The sequence below is a fragment of the Gymnodraco acuticeps genome, unplaced genomic scaffold (genome assembly GCF_902827175.1).
Source record: "Gymnodraco acuticeps unplaced genomic scaffold, fGymAcu1.1, whole genome shotgun sequence".
NCBI classification, from domain to species: Eukaryota; Metazoa; Chordata; class Actinopteri; order Perciformes; family Bathydraconidae; genus Gymnodraco; species Gymnodraco acuticeps.
This window is the reverse complement of record NW_022992200.1, coordinates 454-25,247: the sequence shown is the minus strand read 5'-3', so window position 1 is coordinate 25,247 and position 24,794 is coordinate 454. Positions and strand designations below refer to the sequence as shown.

General features: G+C 40.7%; 1 protein-coding gene across 1 annotated transcript; it reads right to left on the bottom strand.

The window, feature by feature from the left end:
• Positions 1–487: 487 nt before the first annotated feature.
• On the bottom strand, positions 488–23,126 carry LOC117539411 (retinoic acid receptor alpha-B-like; the record flags this gene model as incomplete). The annotated part of the gene is given in 8 exon segments (XM_034205588.1): positions 488–1,712; positions 7,091–7,181; positions 7,265–7,332; positions 17,009–17,113; positions 17,116–17,212; positions 21,902–22,078; positions 22,320–22,480; positions 22,985–23,126. Coding segments are annotated over 8 exon segments (1,119 nt in total), but the record flags the coding sequence as incomplete, so codon positions are not given.
• Between the last annotated feature and the right edge of the window lie 1,668 nt (positions 23,127–24,794).

Here is a 24,794-nt window from a genome sequence, read left to right as displayed (position 1 = left end):
ACCAACCACTGCTCGATGTGATATACAGCATACTTATATTCGGAAGTCTTGGCCATGTATATAAATGCACCGTGATTGGTCTGAGAATTGCTGGAATGTCAAAGAGAAAAGCCAAACAAATTGCCAAATATTGCTCTGTTTCAGCTATTATTGGCAGCTTAGCCGTGTGGAGAAGGAGGTGCTATGTGTTCCCCTAAGTGTTCTGTGCTGCTTGGCCCCGATATATTTGATTCCCTGTCTTATGTAATATAATTTGTGGAACCAAATAAAGTATTCAAATGTGTGTGTGTGTGTGTGTGTGTGTGTGTGTGTGTGTGTGTGTGTGTGTGTGTGTGTGTGTGTGTGTGTGTGTGTGTGTGTGTGTGTGTGTGTGTGTGTGTGTGTGTGTGTGTGTGTGTGTGTGTGTGTGTGTGTGTGTAGTCGTTTACTGTGTGTTTGGGGGATACAGTCTGTACAGTTAGGAAAATAACTTCTTGTTTGAGTCCACTCCGTCTGAAAACCTCTCACAGTGATTTTTTATATTTACAATATATTACAGATATTGACTCTGAACACTATACGTCCCATAATGCAGAAATAATGCTCCTCTTCATCAGGCTGTCCTCTAATCCTTCATTTACACATGCACCTTTCATCAACCTCAGCCAATCAGAGCTCTGGGTATGAAGGCAGGAGCCAGGGTGTGTGGACACACAGCTTCTACAATTACAACACAAATTCTGTTGTTCACAAAAATCGATGATGGTGTTTCATGTCTTTGTGCGCTATGACATCATAATGTAACTCTGTCGCCAGCACTAACTGTGCCTCTCATTCAATAACTGGTCCCAGCACGGCCCCCCCCAGTAAAGTGACTCTAGAACCACGATGGAGAATCGGAGGCTTTAAATTGAATGAGCAACAGAAATAGAAAATAAACGAGTGTTCAGTCGAGGATCTTCTGTATCTATTCACAGTCATAGAGCACTGGAGTTTCCCTTAAGCCCCGCCCCCGACAGTAAGCCCCGCCTCCAACCAGTAAGCCTCGTGCTGGGGAGTTTATTTAGATACAGAAAAATGATCGGCTGATTTACAGACGTCTCTTCACTTTTCCATGTAAGTCAATGGGGGAAAGTATCTTTGGGCCAACATGACGTCACAGTAGTTGTAGTACCTCCGTTTGGCCACTACAGAAATGTGCTTCAACGTCCGGCGCACTTCCTGGTGGGGGGTTAAAGTCTTCCTCCCTTTAATCCCAGGGCTCTGATTGGCTCCTATAATAATAACGAGGAGGCAGCTTTTTGCAGGTTGTATGTCCGGGTTTCCTCCCACACTGCCTCACACCTCCTGCTCTCAGTCTGCTGGGGTTGTGGAGGGGTGTATGGCAGTGTGATGCCTCTGGGGGGCGTAGACCTTCAGGTGGGGGTCATGACCTTCAGGTAGGGGTCCTGACCTTCAGCTGGAGGGGGGAGGAGAGGACGGGGAACAAGGAGAAGGACTCGGACTGGAGGAGGAATCTGGTTTTGGTGAAAGACGGAGCTCTGGTTTATCTTCCTCTCTGGTTCCTCCTCCTCCTCCCTTCCCTCCTCCACTTCCTCCCTTCCCTCCCTTATCTCCTCCTCCCTTCCCTCCCCCAGCTCCCTCCAGACCCTCAGAGTTCTCCAGCATCTCCTGGATGAGAGGGGGCATGCAGCCGGGGATCTCCATCTTCAGAGAGATCACTCGCTCTGCTCCTGCAACACAGGGAGGGGGGGGGGGAGAGATTTAGTCATTTTACTGAGGTTTATAAAGTATATAGAAGTAGTTGTACTGATGCCACTTTCGTCTCATTAGTATGCATAGAAAAGTGACAGGTAACACCTCTAAGCCCCGCCCACTTACGGCGGAAGTCCCGCCCCAAGCCCCCCCCCCACCACTTCCGGTATAAGCCCCGCCCCCTTCCGGCGGACGGACTGCAGGCTGCCTGTCGAAGACACCAACAGATTTATTATAAATGTTTCGTTTTACAATACTATTACTATATATGAAAGCAAAAAATAAAACACATTTTCATAAAAAACACATTACAAAAATGAAAATGTGTTTTATTTTTTGCTTTCATATATAGTAATAGTATTGTAAAACGAAACATTTATAATAAATCTGTTGGTGTCTTCGACAGGCAGCCTGCAGTCCGTCACCCCGACCCTCAGTATGTGCACTAAAGAATGGGCAAAGATTACGGTTTTTGTCGGTTTTCTAACCTCCATTATGCGTCTAAAAAGAGTTGGTTTTACTGAGGCACCATTTTAGCACGTATTGGATGTGCTGTGGTGCTGGTCAGTCAGAGTGGAATAGGCCTGCGTCATGGGTTCACACCAACGCCATAAAGGAGTCTTTGTCATTGATGAGCGAGGTCATCTCTCTCCTCCACTGGCCAATAAACTTTCACATTCTCCACTTTTTTATGATTTTGTTTAGCTCACGGACCCCAAACAAAAGTGCAAAGAATTGAATTGTTCACAGGGAAATGAATAAAGGATTAATTTGCATTGATTTTGCTCCACCACAAATGGAGTCATTTTCTTGACCATAAGGACTTGAGAGCAAACCAACAAATTGAACAAAAAGATCAATGGTATCTTTTAATATGGCTATCCAGAAAGAAATCTCCAAATTGACGCTTTGTGTTTAAATAGTTTGAGAGATTTTCCACTTGGTCTGTTGGAATAGACTGACTGGGACTTTTGTGTGAAATGACGCTTTTTGGTCACAAATTGAGAAAACATCAGTCTAAATTTGAATAATTTGGCCTGTAAAGTTTTGGAGAGGTTCTTTATAAATCAAAAACTGATAGAGGAGTCGGTATGTTAATGTGGCGACAAATGTTCCCCTTTCTGCTCTGTGTTGGTCTGTTTGACTTATTCAGCAGCATTCTCCACAGCCTGGGAAAAAGTCTTGTTCTCCTTTTACTCGTGTTTGGTTTGGCTCGAACGGACACAAGCTCAGTTTACACCAAAAGAGGGGAAAAACCTGATTTTATGCCCCATTGTCAGTGGGTATGTTGGTTATTTGCAACCTAAGTGACAAATTGAATGAAGGACAATTGTGTATATAGCACAAGAAGCCCTTTTAACATGTTATAACATTTCCAGTGTTAAGAGTTATTTTGCTCAATAGGGTAGAAAAACACAGAAGATGGTTTTAGCGGAATAAAAAACAGAACATAAAGGATGGACTGATAATAGAGGTTTACATATATTTGATTCATGCAAGTCAGTTAGCTAGCATTTGTTTTTATTAATACGTACTTGGCTCCATTATATCCTGTGCAACACATAAACATGTTCACCTTATGTAATAAATTGTAAAACAATGCATGTCATGTGTAAGAAACAGCTGTGAGCGAAACGACAGGACAGGATAATTCAAGGTTAGCAGGAAAATATGAAACGTTTTGCATTCAAACATGATTTCTTTGATACTAAGTCGATTTTTAGATTTCCTTTGCCCTCCACGTTTGATCCTTTGTCTTTACAGTGCCCTCCCTCTGTTTTAAATCCAAGAGCTTGTATGCTGAGGGATGGGGGGGGTTGCTCGTTCCATGGAGCGCTACCTTGTTCCAGAGTGCCCAAGAGGCCATATCTGTCATAGCACATTCCAGTGTGCAGGCATTTTGTGATTTTGAGGCTATTTCAGTGAAACAAGGCTGTTTTGAACATTTGACAGATTTATGCTTAAATTCTCTGATAAAGTTACTGAAAGATACACTTTTGTGTATAAAAGCTGAAAAGTAGATAATGAAGTACTTTGTATTAGTAGATTTGGTTAAGATTCTGACTCTTAATGGTCCTCTCTAAATTTGATTCAGGGTTTGTTTGAAATGATTTGTGTTTTGTGTGTACAGACACACAGAAAAACACTGAAAAACACAAAAAGGAGGACTGTAATACACATGTATCAGACACGCCCCCTTGCTATAATGAAGACAACAGTTTTTAAATGTAAAAAACCACTTTTTTATTTTTTCACACACAAAAATCAAATAGTTATACTGATTAGGAGCAATCCAGTTTTGTTGACATCAATGCTTTATTCTCTTCTCTTGTGTTACTAAGATACTTTAGTTACACTTTAATGGATACAAACCTTTTTAGCCGGGTAAAATATTCATTAATTTGTAAGGAATTCGTTTTCTTTATGTCTCTCTAAAAGGCAAGTTTGTGATTTTAACACTGTTTCGATGAAACACAGCAGTCTTGATAACTTGACATGACTCACATTACTTTTCTAAAATATATGTTTTTTAGAAACGTTACTTTGATTTCTTCATGTTATTTTGAACACATTACTTTTTCATATTTTTTCAACATACTGTGATATTTTGTTTTTTGTCTTTCTCTCCTTTTTCCATTATACTTTACTGAAGGATACACTTTTCTTTTTTAAAAGCTGACCCCAACCATGAAAGTACTCTGTTTTATTAGATTCCGTAAAGCATCTGACTCTTAATGGCAGTTTGTGATTTTGAGGCTATTTCAGTGAAACAAGGCTGTTTTGAACATTTGACAGATATATGCTTAAATTCTCTGAGAAAGTTACTGAAAGATACACTTTTGTGTATAAAAGCTGAAAAAGTAGATAATGAAGTACTTTGTATTAGTAGACTTTGTGTCCGTGTGAAACCCCCATACAGAATGTCAGTCCCTGTGTAAAACTTTTTAGTGACACTCTGCATATTTGTGTGCAATTCTCTCACAAAGGAACTGTAAGATACACTTTTTATGTATGCAAAACCTTAAACATTTCTGAAAATAAAATACTTTATCTGAATACATTTTCTTTAGAGGCACTTTTTGATTTTAACACAATTTCAAATGGAGCAATCCAGTTTTGTTGACATCAATGCTTTATTCTCTTCTCTTGTGTTACTAAGATACTTTAGTTACACTTTAATGGATGCAAACCTTTTTAGCCGGGTAAAATATTCATTAATTTGTAAGGAATTTGTTTTCTTTATGTCTCTCTAAAAGGCAAGTTTGTGATTTTAACACTGTTTCGATGAAACACAGCAGTCTTGATAACTTGACATGACTCACATTACTTTTCTAAAATATATGTTTTTTAGAAACGTTACTTTGATTTCTTTCATGTTATTTTAAACACATTACTTTTTCATATTTTTCAACATACTGTGATATTTTGTTTTTTGTCTTTCTCTCCTTTTTCCATTATATTTCTTGAAAAACTACATAGTGATTTCTAGCAAAATACAACATGCAACTAATACATTATACAAATTACGACTTTTTGCGATATTTCCAACATAATATACTTGTACCTTTTTTTTACAGGGCTTCAAGATATTTTGCATGTCATGCATAAACACGGTGTCGTCTTTCTTGAAACTGACGTGCTGTCCGTTTTACAAAACAAGTTATGTTTTCTGCTTCTTCATCCTCTGAATTGTCCTTCCCCGTCCCTCTTCCTTCACCCCTCACAACAACAATCAAGGTGGATCTGTGAAATGAAACACCTCTTCCCAAAGCGTGACTTCCCTATTGAGGGCATGCGTCTAGGGCAGTAGGGTCTAAATCGATTGGCCAGATATACTAACATGCAGAACGTACGGTATGTTTGAAAAAGACTAACCATTTATCCAGTTCAAGCTGTCTTTAAGATGTGACATCGCGCTCTGACTATTTCCCGTAAAATCGTGACAAACTATTACTTATTCTTAAATTTGATCTCTTGCTGCATGGTTGAAAATGATGGATGAAAAATAACTTTTTTTAAAAGAGTCAAGTTTTTCAAGATCAGATACAGGTCAAGCAAATGCATAGAGGAGGTATGGTGCTGGCTCATTAGCCCTCTCACTCTTCTTAGAATGATCCTGTGCAATTATAGTTAATAAAAGTAATTACACATTAGTTCACAAATCCATACAACTAAAAGAGAATATCCTTAGGTATCACTATTAAAACCTAAATAAGATCTTTTGAAAATAACCTCTTTGCAAAACAGATACTTCTTTAGCAGTTTCACAAAAACTTGAAAAGAAACATCCTTAGCCAGCACACACCATTTAAAACAGACCCTGAATCAAATCTAGAGAGGACAATAACGTTTTTAGATGTCTTGGTGAGTGAAAATTAATGGCTGTTTTTATTTAATTTGAGTTTATTTCTTTTTTTAAAACTAACTTCATTTCTCTCACAGAGAGTGTCTTAATTAACATAGGCATTTACACCCTGGCTATCTCAACCCCCCACATCTGGGTGTGTGTGTGTGTGTGTGTGTGTGTGTGTGTGTGTGTGTGTGTGTGTGTGTGTGTGTGTGTGTGTGTGTGTGTGTTCCCCCTCCCCTCGGCCGCCATATGGCTGTAGAGGCTGTCAGGCTTTTATGGTTTCTCCCACACGTGTCCTGACTTGTCTCAGGCAAGTCCAGACTGTTCACAAAATAAGGGGTTAGAGAGAGAGAGGCTGACATTACTTTTTTTTAAATATATGGTTTTTAGATGCTTTACTTTGATTTATTTCATGTTATTTGCAAGTATTTGTAAGTTACAGTCAATACTGTATACAGGATTAGGGGGCACAGGAAGTGGTTAGGAGGCGGGACATAGATCCTATGCATACTAATGTGATTGAAGCAGCATTTTATTTTTCTCATTTTTAAATTATTTTTTTATTTTATTTTTGTAAACCGGAAGTGGACATTCGCCGGAAGGGGCGGGGCTTATACCGGAAGTGGGTGCTTGGGGCGGAACTTCCGCCGGGAGGGGGCGGGGCTTATGGGGGCGGGACTTCCGTCGTGAGTATAGGTGTGACCTGTCACTTTTCTATGCATACTAATGAGACGAAAGTGGCATCAGTACAACTACTTATAGAGTTCATATAAAGACAAGAGGTTAACCTTTACAACTACAGGAAGAAGTACTTAGACACTTGAGTAAAACCATTAATGTCTTAAAATACTCCGTGAGAGGAAGCACAACATCGTCACGAACAGATATCGAGGTATTTGTGTAAATATCATATTGTGTCATTCTCACCATGAAGCCCAGTGTGTGTGTGTGTGTGTGTGTGTGTGTGTGTGTGTGTGTGTGTGTGTGTGTGTGTGTGTGTCTCACCCTTCACACTGATGCTCCTCAGGTCGGTGATCTTCATCAGTATTTTGGGGAACATGCAGGGTTTATCCGGCCTCCTCCTCCTCACATACATCTGCACACACAGAGGGGATCGTTGTATAAATATAAATATATACTTTAAATATAAATACTACTTAGATGACCTTCAGGTCCGACCTTCAGGGCCTCCAGCATGGGTTCCTGCAGAACATCCACCTTGTCCGACTCCTCCAGGTCCTGACGGTCTGCAACACACGCACACACACACACACACACACGCACACACACACACACACACACACACAGCGAAATGTTGTAACTATGAAAAAAGGTTCTTGACAATATTTTGTTTCATCATAAAATACCACATGCATTAAATATTTCCCCTTGCTACTACAGTTAGAGAAAGACACCTTAGTTCAATGTGAGGGCGTACAACGTCACATATTACCCATCATGCCTTGCTGTCACAGCAGAAGTACCAGTATGCGGTTCAGAGAACACAGTTGAGTTTCCCCTTAAGCCCCGCCTCCTGTCATTCAGCCCCGCCTCCTGACATTAAGCCCCACCCGATCTCCTGCTCTCGAATCAGTAGAATGAATGGAGAGAGAAAATAAATCTGGATTCAGGACCTAATGATTCTAACAAGGGCTTTAAAATAGTTAGGGTCGTTTTTTTAGTTTAGTTTTAGTTTATTTTAAATGGTCCGCTTATTTACAGACGTCTCTTTCAACATGTAAGTCAATGGGGGAAAGTCTTTCTGGCCCAGTGACGTCACGGACTGATACGGAGGTTGTAGTACCGCCGTTTGGCCACTAGGAATATTTCCCTCAGAGACCGGAGCTCTTGGGGGCAGAGGATGGAAGTAGTGGAGTACAAATACTGCGTTACTGTACTTGAGTACATGTTTCTGGTATCAGTACTTTACTCCACTACTTTACTTTACCCTTGACTTCTACATTTTGAACTCAAATACTTGTACTTTCTACTTCTTACATGTTGAACCCAAATACCTGTACTTTCTACTTCTTAAATGTTGAACACAAATACATGTACTTTCTACTTCTTACATGTTGAACTCAAATACCTGTACTTTCTACTTCTTACATGTTGAACTCAAATACCTGTACTTTCTACTTCTTACATGTTGAACACAAATACCTGTACTTTCTACTTCTTACATGTAGAACACAAATACCTGTACTTTCTACTTCTTACATGTTGAACACAAATACCTGTACTTTCTACCTCTTACATGTTGAACACAAATACCTGTACTTTCTACTTCTTACATGTTGAACTCAAATACCTGTACTTTCTACTTCTTACATGTTGAACTCAAATACCTGTACTTTCTACTTCTCACATGTTGAACACAAATGCCTGTACTTTCTACTTCTTACATGTTGAACACAAATACCTGTACTTTCTACTTCTTACATGTTGAACTCAAATACCTGTACTTTCTACTTCTTACATGTTGAACTCAAATACCTGTACTTTCTACTTCTTACATGTTGAACTCAAATACCTGTACTTTCTACTTCTTACATGTTGAACTCAAATACCTGTACTTTCTACTTCTTACATGTTGAACTCAAATACCTGTACTTTCTACTTCTTACATGTTGAACCCAAATACCTGTACTTTCTACTTCTCACATGTTGAACACAAATACCTGTACTTTCTACTTCTTACATGTTGAACTCAAATACCTGTACTTTCTACTTCTCACATGTTGAACACAAATACCTGTACTTTCTACTTCTTACATGTTGAACTCAAATACCTGTACTTTCTACTTCTCACATGTTGAACACAAATACCTGTACTTTCTACTTCTTACATGTTGAACTCAAATACCTGTACTTTCTACTTCTTACATGTTGAACTCAAATACCTGTACTTTCTACTTCTTACATGTTGAACTCAAATACCTGTACTTTCTACTTCTTACATGTTGAACTCAAATACCTGTACTTTCTACTTCTTACATGTTGAACTCAAATACCTGTACTTTCTACTTCTTACATGTTTAACTCAAATACCTGTACTTTCTATTTCTTACATGTTGAACACAAATACCTGTACTTTCTACTTCTTACATGTTGAACACAAATACCTGTACTTTCTACTTCTTACATGTTGAACACAAATACCTGTACTTTCTACTTCTTACATGTTGAACATCAAATACCTGTACTTTCTACTTCTTACATGTTGAACCAAATACCTGTACTTCTACTTCTTACATGTTGAACTCAAATACCTGTACTTTCTACTTCTTACATGTTGAACTCAAATACCTGTACTTTCTACTTCTTACATGTTGAACTCAAATACCTGTACTTTCTACTTCTTACATGTTGAACTCAAATACCTGTACTTTCTACTTCTTACATGTTGAACTCAAATACCTGTACTTTCTACTTCTTACATGTTGAACTCAAATACCTGTACTTTCTACTTCTTACATGTTGAACCTCAAATACCTGTACTTTCTACTTCTTACATGTTGAACTCAAATACCTGTACTTTCTACTTCTTACATGTTGAACTCAAATACCTGTACTTTCTACTTCTTACATGTTGAACATCAAATACCTGTACTTTCTACTTCTTACATGTTGAACTCAAATACCTGTACTTTCTACTTCTTACATGTTGAACTCAAATACCTGTACTTTCTACTTCTTACATGTTGAACTCAAATACCTGTACTTTCTACTTCTTACATGTTGAACTCAAATACCTGTACTTTCTACTTCTTACATGTTGAACTCAAATACCTGTACTTTCTACTTCTTACATGTTGAACCCAAATACCTGTACTTTCTACTTCTCACATGTTGAACACAAATACCTGTACTTTCTACTTCTTACATGTTGAACTCAAATACCTGTACTTTTCTACTTCTCACATGTTGAACACAAATACCTGTACTTTCTACTTCTTACATGTTGAACTCAAATACCTGTACTTTCTACTTCTTACATGTTGAACTCAAATACCTGTACTTTCTACTTCTTACATGTTGAACTCAAATACCTGTACTTTCTACTTCTTACATGTTGAACTCAAATACCTGTACTTTCTACTTCTTACATGTTTAACTCAAATACCTGTACTTTCTATTTCTTACATGTTGAACACAAATACCTGTACTTTCTACTTCTTACATGTTGAACACAAATACCTGTACTTTCTACTTCTTACATGTTGAACACAAATACCTGTACTTTCTACTTCTTACATGTTGAACACAAATACCTGTACTTTCTACTTCTCTCATGTTGAACTCAAATACCTGTACTTTCTACTTCTTACATGTTGAACACAAATACCTGTACTTTCTACTTCTCACATGTTGAACTCAAATACCTGTACTTTCTACTTCTTACATGTTGAACACAAATACCTGTACTTTCTACTTCTTACATGTTGAACTCAAATACCTGTACTTTCTACTTCTTACATGTTGAACTCAAATACCTGTACTTTCTACTTCTTACATGTTGAACCCAAATACCTGTACTTTCTACTTCTTACATGTTGAACTCAAATACCTGTACTTTCTACTTCTTACATGTTGAACCCAAATACCTGTACTTTCTACTTCTTACATGTTGAACTCAAATAAATGTACTTTCTACTTCTTACATGTTGAACTCAAATACCTGTACTTTCTACTTCTTACATGTTGAACTCAAATACCTGTACTTTCTACTTCTTACATGTTGAACTCAAATACCTGTACTTTCTACTTCTTACATGTTGAACACAAATACCTGTACTTTCTACTTCTTACATGTTGAACACAAATACCTGTACTTTCTACTTCTTACATGTTGAACTCAAATACCTGTACTTTCTACTTCTTACATGTTGAACTCAAATACCTGTACTTTCTACTTCTTACATGTTGAACTCAAATACCTGTACTTTCTACTTCTTACATGTTGAACTCAAATACCTGTACTTTCTACTTCTTACATGTTGAACTCAAATAAATGTACTTTCTACTTCTTACATGTTGAATTCAAATACCTGTACTTTCTACTTCTTACATGTTGAACTCAAATACCTGTACTTTCTACTTCTTACATGTTGAACTCAAATACCTGTACTTTCTACTTCTTACATGTTGAACTCAAATACCTGTACTTTCTACTTCTTACATGTTGAACTCAAATACCTGTACTTTCTACTTCTACATGTTGAACACAAATACCTGTACTTTCTACTCTTACATGTTGAACTCAAATACCTGTACTTTCTACTTCTTACATGTTGAACTCAAATACCTGTACTTTCTACTTCTTACATGTTGAACCCAAATACCTGTACTTTCTACTTCTACATGTTGAACTCAAATAACTGTACTTTCTACTTCTTACATGTTGAATTCAAATACCTGTACTTTCTACTTCTTACATGTTGAACACAAATACCTGTACTTCTACTTCTTACATGTTGAACCTCAAATACCTGTACTTTCTACTTCTTACATGTTGAACTCAAATACCTGTACTTTTCTACTTCTTACATGTTGAACTCAAATACCTGTACTTTCTACTTCTTACATGTTGAACTCAAATACCTGTACTTTCTACTTCTTACATGTTGAACTCAAATACCTGTACTTTCTACTTCTTACATGTTGAACTCAATACTTCTACTCTTACATGTTGAACTCAAATACCTGTACTTTCTACTTCTTACATGTTGAACTCAAATACCTGTACTTTCTACTTCTCACATGTTGAACACAAATACAAGTACTTTCTACTTCTTACATGTTGAACTCAAATACCTGTACTTTCTACTTCTTACATGTTGAACTCAAATACCTGTACTTTCTACTTCTTACATGTTGAACTCAAATACCTGTACTTTCTACTTCTTACATGTTGAAACACAAATACCTGTACTTTCTACTTCTCTCATGTTGAACTCAAATACCTGTACTTTCTACTTCTTACATGTTGAACACAAATACCTGTACTTTCTACTTCTCACATGTTGAACTCAAATACCTGTACTTTCTACTTCTTACATGTTGAACACAAATACCTGTACTTTCTACTTCTTACATGTTGAACTCAAATACCTGTACTTTCTACTTCTTACATGTTGAACCCAAATACCTGTACTTTCTACTTCTTACATGTTGAACTCAAATACCTGTACTTTCTACTTCTTACATGTTGAACCCAAATACCTGTACTTTCTACTTCTTACATGTTGAACTCAATAAATGTACTTTCTACTTCTTACATGTGAATTCAAATACTGTACTTTCTACTTCTTACATGTTGAACACAAATACCTGTACTTTCTACTTCTTACATGTTGAACTCAAATACCTGTACTTTCTACTTCTTACATGTTGAACTCAAATACCTGTACTTTCTACTTCTTACATGTTGAACTCAAATACCTGTACTTTCTACTTCTTACATGTTGAACTCAAATACCTGTACTTTCTACTTCTTACATGTTGAACTCAAATACCTGTACTTTCTACTTCTTACATGTTGAACTCAAATACCTGTACTTTCTACTTCTTACATGTTGAACTCAAATACCTGTACTTTCTACTTCTTACATGTTGAACACAAATACCTGTACTTTCTACTTCTTACATGTTGAACTCAAATACCTGTACTTTCTACTTCTTACATGTTGAACTCAAATACCTGTACTTTCTACTTCTTACATGTTGAACTCAAATACCTGTACTTTCTACTTCTTCACATGTTGAACACAAATACCTGTACTTTCTACTTCTTACATGTTGAACACAAATACCTGTACTTTCTACTTCTTACATGTTGAACTCAAATACCTGTACTTTCTACTTCTTACATGTTGAACTCAAATACCTGTACTTTCTACTTCTTACATGTTGAACTCAAATACCTGTACTTTCTACTTCTTACATGTTGAACTCAAATACCTGTACTTTCTACTTCTTACATGTTGAACTCAAATACCTGTACTTTCTACTTCTTACATGTTGAACCCAAATACCTGTACTTTCTTATTCTCACATGTTGAACACAAATACCTGTACTTTCTACTTCTTACATGTTGAACTCAAATACCTGTACTTTCTACTTCTCACATGTTGAACACAAATACCTGTACTTTCTACTTCTTACATGTTGAACTCAAATACCTGTACTTTCTACTTCTTACATGTTGAACTCAAATACCTGTACTTTCTACTTCTTACATGTTGAACTCAAATACCTGTACTTTCTACTTCTTACATGTTGAACTCAAATACCTGTACTTTCTACTTCTTACATGTTTAACTCAAATACCTGTACTTTCTATTTCTTACATGTTGAACACAAATACCTGTACTTTCTACTTCTTACATGTTGAACACAAATACCTGTACTTTCTACTTCTTACATGTTGAACACAAATACCTGTACTTTCTACTTCTTACATGTTGAACACAAATACCTGTACTTTCTACTTCTCTCATGTTGAACTCAAATACCTGTACTTTCTACTTCTTACATGTTGAACACAAATACCTGTACTTTCTACTTCTCACATGTTGAACTCAAATACCTGTACTTTCTACTTCTTACATGTTGAACACAAATACCTGTACTTTCTACTTCTTACATGTTGAACTCAAATACCTGTACTTTCTACTTCTTACATGTTGAACTCAAATACCTGTACTTTCTACTTCTTACATGTTGAACCCAAATACCTGTACTTTCTACTTCTTACATGTTGAACTCAAATACCTGTACTTTCTACTTCTTACATGTTGAACCCAAATACCTGTACTTTCTACTTCTTACATGTTGAACTCAAATAAATGTACTTTCTACTTCTTACATGTTGAAACTCAAATACCTGTACTTTCTACTTCTTACATGTTGAACTCAAATACCTGTACTTTCTACTTCTTACATGTTGAACTCAAATACCTGTACTTTCTACTTCTTACATGTTCAACATCAAATACCTGTACTTTCTACTTCTTACATGTTGAACACAATACCTGTACTTTCTACTTCTTACATGTTGAACTCAAATACCTGTACTTTCTACTTCTTACATGTTGAACTCAAATACCTGTACTTTCTACTTCTTACATGTTGAACTCAAATACCTGTACTTTCTACTTCTTACATGTTGAACTCAAATACCTGTACTTTCTACTTCTTACATGTTGAACTCAAATACCTGTACTTTCTACTTCTTACATGTTGAACCACAAATACCTGTACTTTCTACTTCTTACATGTTGAACTCAAATACCTGTACTTTCTACTTCTTACATGTTGAACTCAAATACCTGTACTTTCTACTTCTTACATGTTGAACTCAAATACCTGTACTTTCTACTTCTCACATGTTGAACACAAATACCTGTACTTTCTACTTCTTACATGTTGAACACAAATACCTGTACTTTCTACTTCTTACATGTTGAACTCAAATACCTGTACTTTCTACTTCTTACATGTTGAACTCAAATACCTGTACTTTCTACTTCTTACATGTTGAACTCAAATACCTGTACTTTCTACTTCTTACATGTTGAACTCAAATACCTGTACTTTCTACTTCTTACATGTTGAACTCAAATACCTGTACTTTCTACTTCTTACATGTTGAAACCCAAATACCTGTACTTTCTACTTCTCACATGTTGAACACAAATACCTGTACTTTCTACTTCTTACATGTTGAACTCAAATACCCTGTACTTTCTACTTCTCACATGTTGAACACAATACCTGTACTTTCTACTTCTTACATGTTGACTCAAATACCTGTACTTTCTACTTCTACATGTTGAACTCAAATACCTGTACTTTCTACTCTTACATGTTGAACTCAAATACCTGTACTTTCTACTTCTTACATGTTTAACTCTCAAATACCTGTACTTTCTATTTCTTACATGTGGAACACAAATACCTGTACTTTCTACTCTCTTACAGTGTTGAACACAATACCTGTACTTTCTACTTCTTACATGTGAACACAAATACCTGTACTTTCTACTTCTTACATTTTGAACACAAATACCTGTACTTTCTACTTCAATACCTGTCTTTCTACTTCTACATGTTGAACCAAATACCTGTACTTTCTACTTCTTACATGTTTGAACTCAAATACCTGTACTTTCTACTTCTTACATGTTGAACTCAAATACCTGTACTTTCTACTTCTTACATGTTGAACTCAAATACCTGTACTTTCTACTTCTTACATGTTGAACTCAAATACCTGTACTTTCTACTTCTTACATGTTGAACCCAAATACCTGTACTTTCTACTTCTTACATGTTAGAACTCAATAACCTGTACTTTCTACTTCTTACATGTTGAACCCAAATACCTGTACTTTTACTTCTTACTATGTTGAACTCAATAAGACTTTCTACTTCTTACATGTTGAACCTCAAATACCTGTACTTTCTACTTCTTACATGTTGAACACAAATACCTGTACTTTCTACTTCTACATGTTGAACACAAATACCTGTACTTTCTACTTCTTACATGTTGAACTCAATACCTGTACTTCTACTTCTTACATGTTGAACCAAATAACCTGTACTTTCTACTTCTTACATGTTGAACTCAAATACCTGTACTTTCTACTTCTTACATGTGAACTAAATACCTGTACTTTCTACTTCTTACATGTTGAACTCAAATACCTGTACTTTCTACTTCTTACCATGTTGAACTCAAATACCTGTACTTTCTACTTCTACATGTTGAAACTCAATACCTGTACTTTCTACTTCTTACATGTTGAACTCAAATACCTGTACTTTCTACTTCTTACATGTTGAACTCAAATACCTGTACTTTCTACTTCTGCACTGTTGGAAACATCAAATACCGGTACTTTCTACTTCTTACATGTTGAACTACAAATACAATGTACTTTCTACTTCTACCTGTTGAACTCAAATACCTGTACTTTCTACTTCTTACATGTTTGAACTCAAATACCTTACTTTCTACTTCTTACATGTTGAACTCAAATACCTGTACTTTCTACTTCTTACATGTTGAACTACAAATACCTGTACTTTCTACTTCTTACATGTTGAACTCAAATACCTGTACTTTCTACTTCTTACATGTTGAACTCAAATACCTGTACTTTCTACTTCTTACATGTTGAACTCAAATACCTGTACTTTCTACTTCTCACATGTTGAACTCAAATACCTGTACTTTCTACTTCTTACATGTTGAACTCAAATACCTGTACTTTCTACTATTTCTTACAGTTGAACTCAAATACCTGTACTTTCTACTTCTCATGTTGAACTCAAATACCTGTACTTTCTACTTCTTACATGTTGAACCAAATACCTGTACTTTCTACTTCTTACATTTGAACCAAATACCTGTACTTCTACTTCTCTTCATTTCCCAACAGCTGGTTCCTTTAGTCTGAATGTGTGTTTGGTGCGTGATCATTATTCTTTAGAGTCATTGCGTGCCTATTGATTTGAACACGATCCGTGTATCCATCATTTCCTGGTCTTCTCTAAAGAAGAGGGACCAATGGAAACGTTGTCTTGTTGCCGTTGTTCAGCATGGAAACATTCATTAGCTAACAATGACATTATTGTTCTATGAATATAAAGGGAGGTTCAGGTACTCTTTAAAAGCAGCTGCTAGTTATGGGTACTTGTTACTGAAGTACATTTCAAAGCCTCTTTACTTCACTTGAGTAAAGAAGTTAGTCAGTACTTCTACTTCTACCAGAGTATTTTTTAAACACGAGTATCTGTACTTCTAACTTGAATAAAGGAAGTGTGGTACTTTTTGCCGTCTCTGGGGTTTTGCTACAGCCGAGCCACACACAGCATCTCCACTTTAATATATACTCTATGAGGTGCAGTACCTCCACAGAGCAGGCAGATGGCGCTCAGCAGCCCGGTCTCGGCGTCGTCCATCTCCAGCGGCAGCAGCTGGTTGGCGAAGGTGAACACGAGGTCTGTGAGCGGCCGAAGCCGGCGTTATGCATCTGAGTCCGGTTCAGAGTCAGCCCGTCGGAGAACGTCATGGTGTCTTTATTCGGGGTGTAGCGGGTGCAGATCCTCAGAATCTGAGGGAGGGGGGGCGAGAGGTTCAGAGTTTAGACTTAAAGGGAGAATATGAAGTTCTCTGCATCATTTCTATGGAGCGGGTCTTTAACCACACTGAAAGGAATCAGAGGTTTAGGATGTTATTCGGTCATTAACCAATCAATCAATCATTCAACACATCAACACATTAACAAATGAACCAATCAATCAATTCACCAATTCACACATCAATCAACCAATCACCCACCAACCATTCAACTAGTTTAATGTTTATCACTAAGACAATTCACCAATGAAATCCCCCGGGAAGATTTTCTTTTTAAATATTGAAGTTGAAAGCATCAATCTGGTGCACTTTGAGAGCAACATGAAGAGATGGATACCTCTCTCAGCACCCAGATGAAACAGAACTGGAAACAAATGTTCTTTTTCTTTATGGATATTTTACTAATCACTCCCCTTTTAAACTGTATTCTTGTTTAACTGCCATATAGTATTTAATTCCTGTTTTTCATTTATTCTCTTATTGTTTGTATAACTATAATGATCATATGAAGGTGTGCCGCGGAAATAATCTTTTTATTTCATTTTACATTCTTTTGTTACTTTTTTGTTTAACGGTCTGCGATCTACCCGCACCATGCTCGATCGACTTCCGGGTCATTTCACTCCGTTAGGAAGGTTCCTAAGAGCAACGGACTATTGGACTGCAACCCTGGTCTGTCCTGGTCTGTCCTGGTCTGTCCGGGTCTGTCCGGGTCTGTCCGGTTTTGTCCTGGTCTGTCCTGGTCTGTCCTGTCCTGTCCTGGTCTGGTCTGGCCGGGTCTGTCCTGTTCTGTCCTGTCCTGGGTCTGTCCAGGTCTGTCCAGGGTCTGTCCAGGTCTGTCCAGGTCTGTCCAGGTCTGTCCTGGTCTGTCCTGATCTGTCCGGGTCTGTCCTGGTCTGTCCTGGTCTGGTCTGTCCGGGTCTGTCCTGGTCTGTCCGGGTCTGTCCTGGTCTGTCCTGGTCTGTCCGGGTCTGTCCTGGTCTGTCCTGGTCTATCCGGGTCTGTCCTGGTCTTTCCTGGTCTTTCCTGGTCTGTCCTGGTCTGTCCGGGTCTGTCCTGGTCTGTCCTGGTCTATCCGGGTCTGTCCTGGTCTTTCCTGGTCTATCCGGGTCTGTCCTGGTCTGGTCTGTCCGGTTCTGTCCTGGTCTGTCCTGGTCTGTTCTGGTCTGTCCTGGTCTGTCCTGGTCCATCCGGGTCTGATCTGGTCTGTCCTGGTGTGTCCTGGTCTTTCCTGGTCTGTCCTGGTCTATCAGGGTCTGTCCTGGTCTGGTCTGTCCGGTTCTGTCCTGGTCTGTCCTGGTCTGTCCTGGTCTGTCCTGGTCTGTCCTGGTCTGTCCTGGTCTGTCCTGGTCAGTCCGGGTCTGTCCTGGTCTGTCCTGGTCTGTCCTGGTCTGGTCTCTCCGGTTCTGTCCTGGTCTGTCCTGGTCTGTCCTGGTCTGTCCTGGTCTGTCCTGGTCTGTCCTTGCCTGGTCTGTCCTGGTCTGTCCTGGTCTGTCCTGGTCTGTCCTGGTCTGTCCTGGTCTGTCCTGGTCTGTCCTGGTCTGGTCTGTCCTGGTCTGTCCTGTTCTGTCCTGGTCTGTCCTGGTCTGTCCTGGTCTGTCCTTGCCTGGTCTGTCCTGGTCTGTCCTGGTCTGTCCTGGTCTGTCCTGGTCTGTCCTGGTCTGTCCTGGTCTGTCCTGGTCTGTCCTGTTCTGTCCTGGTCTGTCCTGGTCTGGTCTGTCCTGGTCTGTCCTGGTCTGTCCTGGTCTGTCCTGGTCTGGTCTCTCCGGTTCTGTCCTGGTCTGTCCTGGTCTGTCCTGGTCTGTCCTGGTCTGTCCTGGTCTGTCCTTGCCTGGTCTGTCCTGGTCTGTCCTGGTCTGTCCTGGTCTGTCCTGGTCTGTCCTGGTCTGTCCTGGTCTGTCCTTGCCTGGTCTGTCCTGGTCTGTCCTGGTCTGGTCTGTCCTGGTCTGTCCTGGTCTGTCCTGGTCTGTCCTGGTCTGTCCTGTTATGTCCTGGTCTGTCCTGGTCTGGTCTGTCCTGGTCTGTCCTGGTCTGTCCTGGTCTGTCCTGTTCTGTCTGGTCTGTCCTGGTCTGTCCTGGTCTGTCCTGGTCTGTCCTGGTCTGGTCTCTCCGGTTCTGTCCTGGTCTGTCCGGGTCTGTCCTGGTCTGTCCTGGTCTGTCCTGGTCTGTCCGGGTCTATCCTGGTCTGTCCTGGTCTGTCCTGGTCTGTCCGGTCTGTCCTGGTCTGTCCTGGTCTTCCGGTCTGTCCGGGTCTGTCCTGGTCTGTCCGGGTCTGTCCTGGTCTGTCCTGGTCTGTCCTGGTCTGTCCGGGTCTGTCCTGGTCTGTCCTGGTCTGTCCAGGTCTGTCCTGGTCTGTCCGGGTCTGTCCTGGTCTGTCCTGGTCTGTCCGGGTCTGTCCTGGTCTGTCCTGGTCTGTCCTGGTCTGTCCGGGTCTGTCCTGGTCTGTCCTGGTCTGTCCTGGTCTGTCCTGGTCTGTCCGGGTCTGTCCTGGTGTCCTGGTCTGTCCTGGTCTGTCCTGGTCTGTCCGGGTCTGTCCTGGTCTGTCCTGGTCTGTCCTGGTCTGTCCTGGTCTGTCCTGGTCTGGTCTGTCCTGGTCTGTCCTGGTCTGTCCTGGTCTGTCCTGGTCTGTCCTGGTCTGTCCTGGTCTGTCCTGGTCTGGTCTGTCCTGGTCTGTCCTGGTCTGTCCTGGTCTGTCCTGGTCTGTCCTGGTCTGTCCTGGTCTGTCTGCCTGTTCTGTCCTGGTCTGTCCTGGTCTGTCCTGGTCTGTCCTGGTCTGTCCTGGTCTGTCCTGGTCTGGTCTGTCCGGGTCTGTCCTGGTCTGTCCTGGTCTGTCCTGGTCTGTCCTGGTCTGTCCTGGTCTGTCCTGGTCTGTCCTGGTCTGTCCTGGTCTGTCCTGGTCTGTCCTGGTCTGGTCTGTCCTGGTCTGTCCTGGTCTGTCCTGGTCTGTCCTGGTCTGTCCTGTTCTGTCCTGGTCTGTCCTGGTCTGTCCTGGTCTGTCCTGGTCTGTCCTGGTCTGTCCTGGTCTGTCCTGGTCTGTCCTGGTCTGTCCTGTCTGGTCTGTCCTGGTCTGTCCTGGTCTGTCCTGGTCTGTCCTGGTCTGTCCTGGTCTGTCCTGGTCTGTCCGGGTCTGTCCTGGTCTGTCCTGGTCTGTCCTGGTCTGTCCTGGTCTGTCCTGGTCTGTCCTGGTCTGGTCTGTCCTGGTCTGTCCTGGTCTATCAGGGTCTGTCCTGGTCTGTCCTGGTCCTGGTCTGTCCTGGTCTGTCCTGGTCTGTCCTGGTCTGGTCTGTCTGGTCTGTCCTGGTCTATCCTGGTCTGTCCTGGTCTGTCCTGGTCTGTCCTGTTGGTCTGTCCTGGTCTGTCCTGTCTGTCCTGGTCTGTCCTGGTCTGTCCTGGTCTGTCCTGGTCTGTCCTGGTCTCCTGGTCTGTCCGTCTGTCCTGGTCTGTCCTGGTCTGTCCTGTCTCCGGTCTGTCCCTTGTCTGTCCTGGTCGTCTGGTTGGCCTGGTCTGTCCTGGTGTCTGTCCTGGTCTGTCCTGGTCTGTCCTGGTCTGTCCTGGTCTGTCCTGGTCTGTCCTGGTCTGTCCTGGTCTGTCCTGGTCTGTCCAGGTCTGTCCTGGTCTGTCCTGGTCTGTCCTGGTCTGTCCTGGTCTGTCCTGGTCTGTCCTGGTCTGTCCTGGTCTGTCCAGGTCTGTCCTGGTCTGTCCTGGTCTGTCCTGGTCTGTCCTGGTCTGTCCTGGTCTGTCCTGGTCTGTCCTGGTCTGTCCTGGTCTGTCCTGGTCTGTCCTGGTCTGTCTGGTCTGGTCCTGGTCGTCCTGGTCCTGTCCTGGTCTGTCCTGGTCTGTCCTGGTCTGTCCTGGTCTGTCCTGGTCTGTCCTGTCTGTCCTGGTCGGTCCTGGGTCTGTCCTGGTCTGTCCTGGTCTGTCCTGTCTGTCTGGTCTGTCCTGGTCTGTCCTGGTCCTGTCCTGGGTCTGTCCTGGTCTGTCCTGGTCTGTCCTGGTCTGTCCTGGTCTGTCCTGGTCCTGTCCCTGGTCTGGTCCTGGTGCCGTGTGCTGAACCTCAAAGTAAAAGGCCTCTCTGAAACTAAAGCTGTGTCTGAGTGGAGCTGTCAGCCTGGGGTCACTCAGTCAATACACACCAGGTGTTTTTACATGTACTAAGTACCCCGTTCACTTTGCTACGCTCAGCCTTTATTAACCATGTGTTCACATTTATGTTACTTTCAGTCTTTTTATAAATATCTTTAATTTAATTTGAATGTTTTGCATTTATGGTTATTTTAGGCATCAATTGATTTACTGCTCATTGCTGCTTCTTTGATCCGTCTCACACGTCTTTACTTGGTAGACATGAGGTTGTGTTGTACGTGTGATGAGATATATGTACAGGAGTAAAAGTAGGATGTGTCCCTCTGCAGTATAAAGTGTCCTTACATGTAAATACAGGTAGAAGGAGTACTGCAGTACACCTGCAGACCACATGTTGTCTGCTTCTCCTTAGCGTATCTGGTAGATTCTTGCTTCTATTGCGTTGAAGTAGTTGATTGTTTTGACTTGTTTTCTGGTGTGTGAGCTGAGCTGTGGGATCTGTTTCTTTGGCTGGACAGCGCTTTGGTGTGGAGCTTTGGAAGCTGCATCGTATTGTATGTTCTTCACAGTGTGTCCTCACCAGGATGTCCAGGCAGGCGGCCTTCAGCAGCGTGATCTGGTCAGCGATGGAGAGCGTGGTGAAGCCCGGCAGCTGCTTGGCAAACTCCACCGTCTTTATGATGCATTTAGTGGAGAGCTCGCTGAACTTATCCCACAGGGAAACATCCAGAGAGACGCGTCGCTCTGAGCTGTTGCTCTGCAGGAAGAGAGAGAGGAGAGGATGCATCAGAAGTCTGTGATACACACTTTAACAATACACATCACACGTCTCCTCTAATGTTCAGAGAGCTCTTTGTTGTTCTCACACTGCCTGTGCTGCAGCCCCTCTTTTCACCCTCTGTCTGAAAACAGAGCCCAGTCTGCTCTGATTGGTTAGCTGGCCGGCTCTCTTCTGATTGGTCAACCTCTTAGCGATGTGTGTGTGTGTGTGTGTGTACCGTGGTGTATTTCCCCAGCTGCTCCAGAGAGGGGAAGGTTCCCTGATGAGCTCGTCTCACTCCCTCGATCATCTGCTCTGTTTCTGCAGACAGAACGTAGACCTCAACCTCCAGGGGGCGCTTGTCCTCCTTCTTCTTCTTCATCCTGTCGTTACGCACCACTGAGGAAGAGGAGGAGGAGGAGGATGAGTTAGATTACAGCAGTGACATCTTACATACAGTTATCTTTTCAGTGATTTAAAAACGGTGTAATAATAAAGCCGTATCTCCAGTTTTCCACTGAACATCATCAGCTATAATCTGGTTCATCCTGAATATCTCCTGTAACCCTGCAGCTCTATGGTGTGATCTCCAAGCACATGCAAGAACACACACCTGTAGCAGGTGTTACAGTTACTGGTTATTGGTTAGTATACTGGTTATTATACTGGTTAGTATACTGGTTATTATACTGGTTAGTATACTGGTTTTATACTGGTTATTATACATGGAAGTTATACTGGTGGTTAATGTATGGATGTAATAACCAGGAGCAGCCACCAGGGGGAGACAGAGCTCCTCTCCTGCTCTTCTTTATTATTGCGTGACAACTAAAGCAATTTTAGACATTAACACACACACACGCACACACACACACACACACACACACACACCCTCGGACTCACACTCCTTGGACATGCCGACCTCCAGGCACTTGGTCAGTCTGCAGCTCTGGCAGCGGTTCCTCGTCACCTTGTTGATCACACACACCTTGTCTCGGTGACACGTGTACAGCATGTTCTTCTGGATGCTCCTCCGGAAGAAGCCCTGCAGATACAGAGGTTCAAAACAACCAATCAGAGACACTGATGTGGTGAAGAACATTTACTCAAGAGCTGTACTGAAGTACCACTTTGGGGTATGTGTACTCCACTCAGGGCCGGCCCTCGGCATAGGCAGTATAGGCGAATGCTAAGGGCGCATCAACCCATAGGGGGCGCCAAAAATTGAAAAAAAGAAAAAGTTAGAAATTAAAAAAATATAATTTTTTTTATTTCATAACACAATTTCCCGATTTTGGATCAACAAAGTTATTATCTTATACTAACAGCACTACGCCTATATTGCGTACAGCGTCCTACTATATATATATATACTATGTATACTATGGCGCACCCCTCCCCCCCAAATCAAGTTGAACTGCCCCAGCCCCAGTAAAAACCAGAGGTTTATGTGAAATTGTTCTTTTTTTGAAATAATGGTTTTAGTGGGCAATTATAGGTTTTAATTTTGTTTTTGTGTTAATTTAAAATAAATCAAACTCCCAAAAAACGTACACAGCTTCTGTGTGCTTTTATTAACATTGGAATTTACTGTGTAAGCGGCCGCGGGGGGGAGAGCTTCAGAGAGCTCTCTCCTGAAAGACTGAGAGGCTCTGATAACCTCAGCTCAGTGAGGTAAAGGCACACCTTTATATGATCATTATAGTTGTGAAAAAATAAGAGAATAGATGAAAAACAGGTATAAAATATTATATGACAGTAAAAAAAGTAGTTATTAATAAACAAGAAAACAGTTTGAAAGGGGAGTGATTTGTAAAATATCCATAAAGAAAAAGAACATCTGCTTCCAGTTCTGTTTCATCTGGGTGTTGAGAGAGGTATCCATCTCTTCATGTTGCTCTCAAAGTGCACCAGATTGATGCTTTTAACTTCAATATTAAAAAAAAAAGTCTTCCCGGGGGAGCATGCCCCCGGACCCCCCTAGAGAAGGTGAGGTCCCCCCCACTTAAATGATGTTCAAATGGATAGGAAACTAAATACAGTTGCACACATATTGTGTCCATATCTTTGTTTTGGTGGTCATGCCACAACCGTGCATGCGCCAATCATAGTGAGTGACTGGGGGGGGGGGGGGGCGCCAGCTAAAATCTCGCCTAGGGCGGCAAATTGGTCAGGGCCGGCCCTGACTCCACTACATTTATTTAGTTACTAGTTAATTCATTCAGATGATCAGATAATATATCCAAGCTGTGATGAACACATATATAATTCAGTGATTGAAATATGACATTTAGCATTTTTACACTGTAGTACTTCTACTTTTACTCAAGTACAAGATCTGAGAACTTCTACTTTTACTCAAGTACAAGATCTGAGTACTTCTACTTTTACTCAAGTACAAGATCTGAGAACTTCTACTTTTACTCAAGTACAAGATCTGAGTACTTCTACTTTTACTCAAGTACAAGATCTGAGTACTTCTACTTTTACTCAAGTACAAGATCTGAGTACTTCTACTTTTACTCAAGTACAAGATCTGAGTACTTCTACTTTTACTCAAGTACAAGATCTGAGTACTTCTACTTTTACTCAAGTACAAGATCTGAGAACTTCTACTTTTACTCAAGTACAAGATCTGAGAACTTCTACTTTTACTCAAGTACAAGATCTGAGTACTTCTACTTTTACTCAAGTACAAGATCTGAGTACTTCT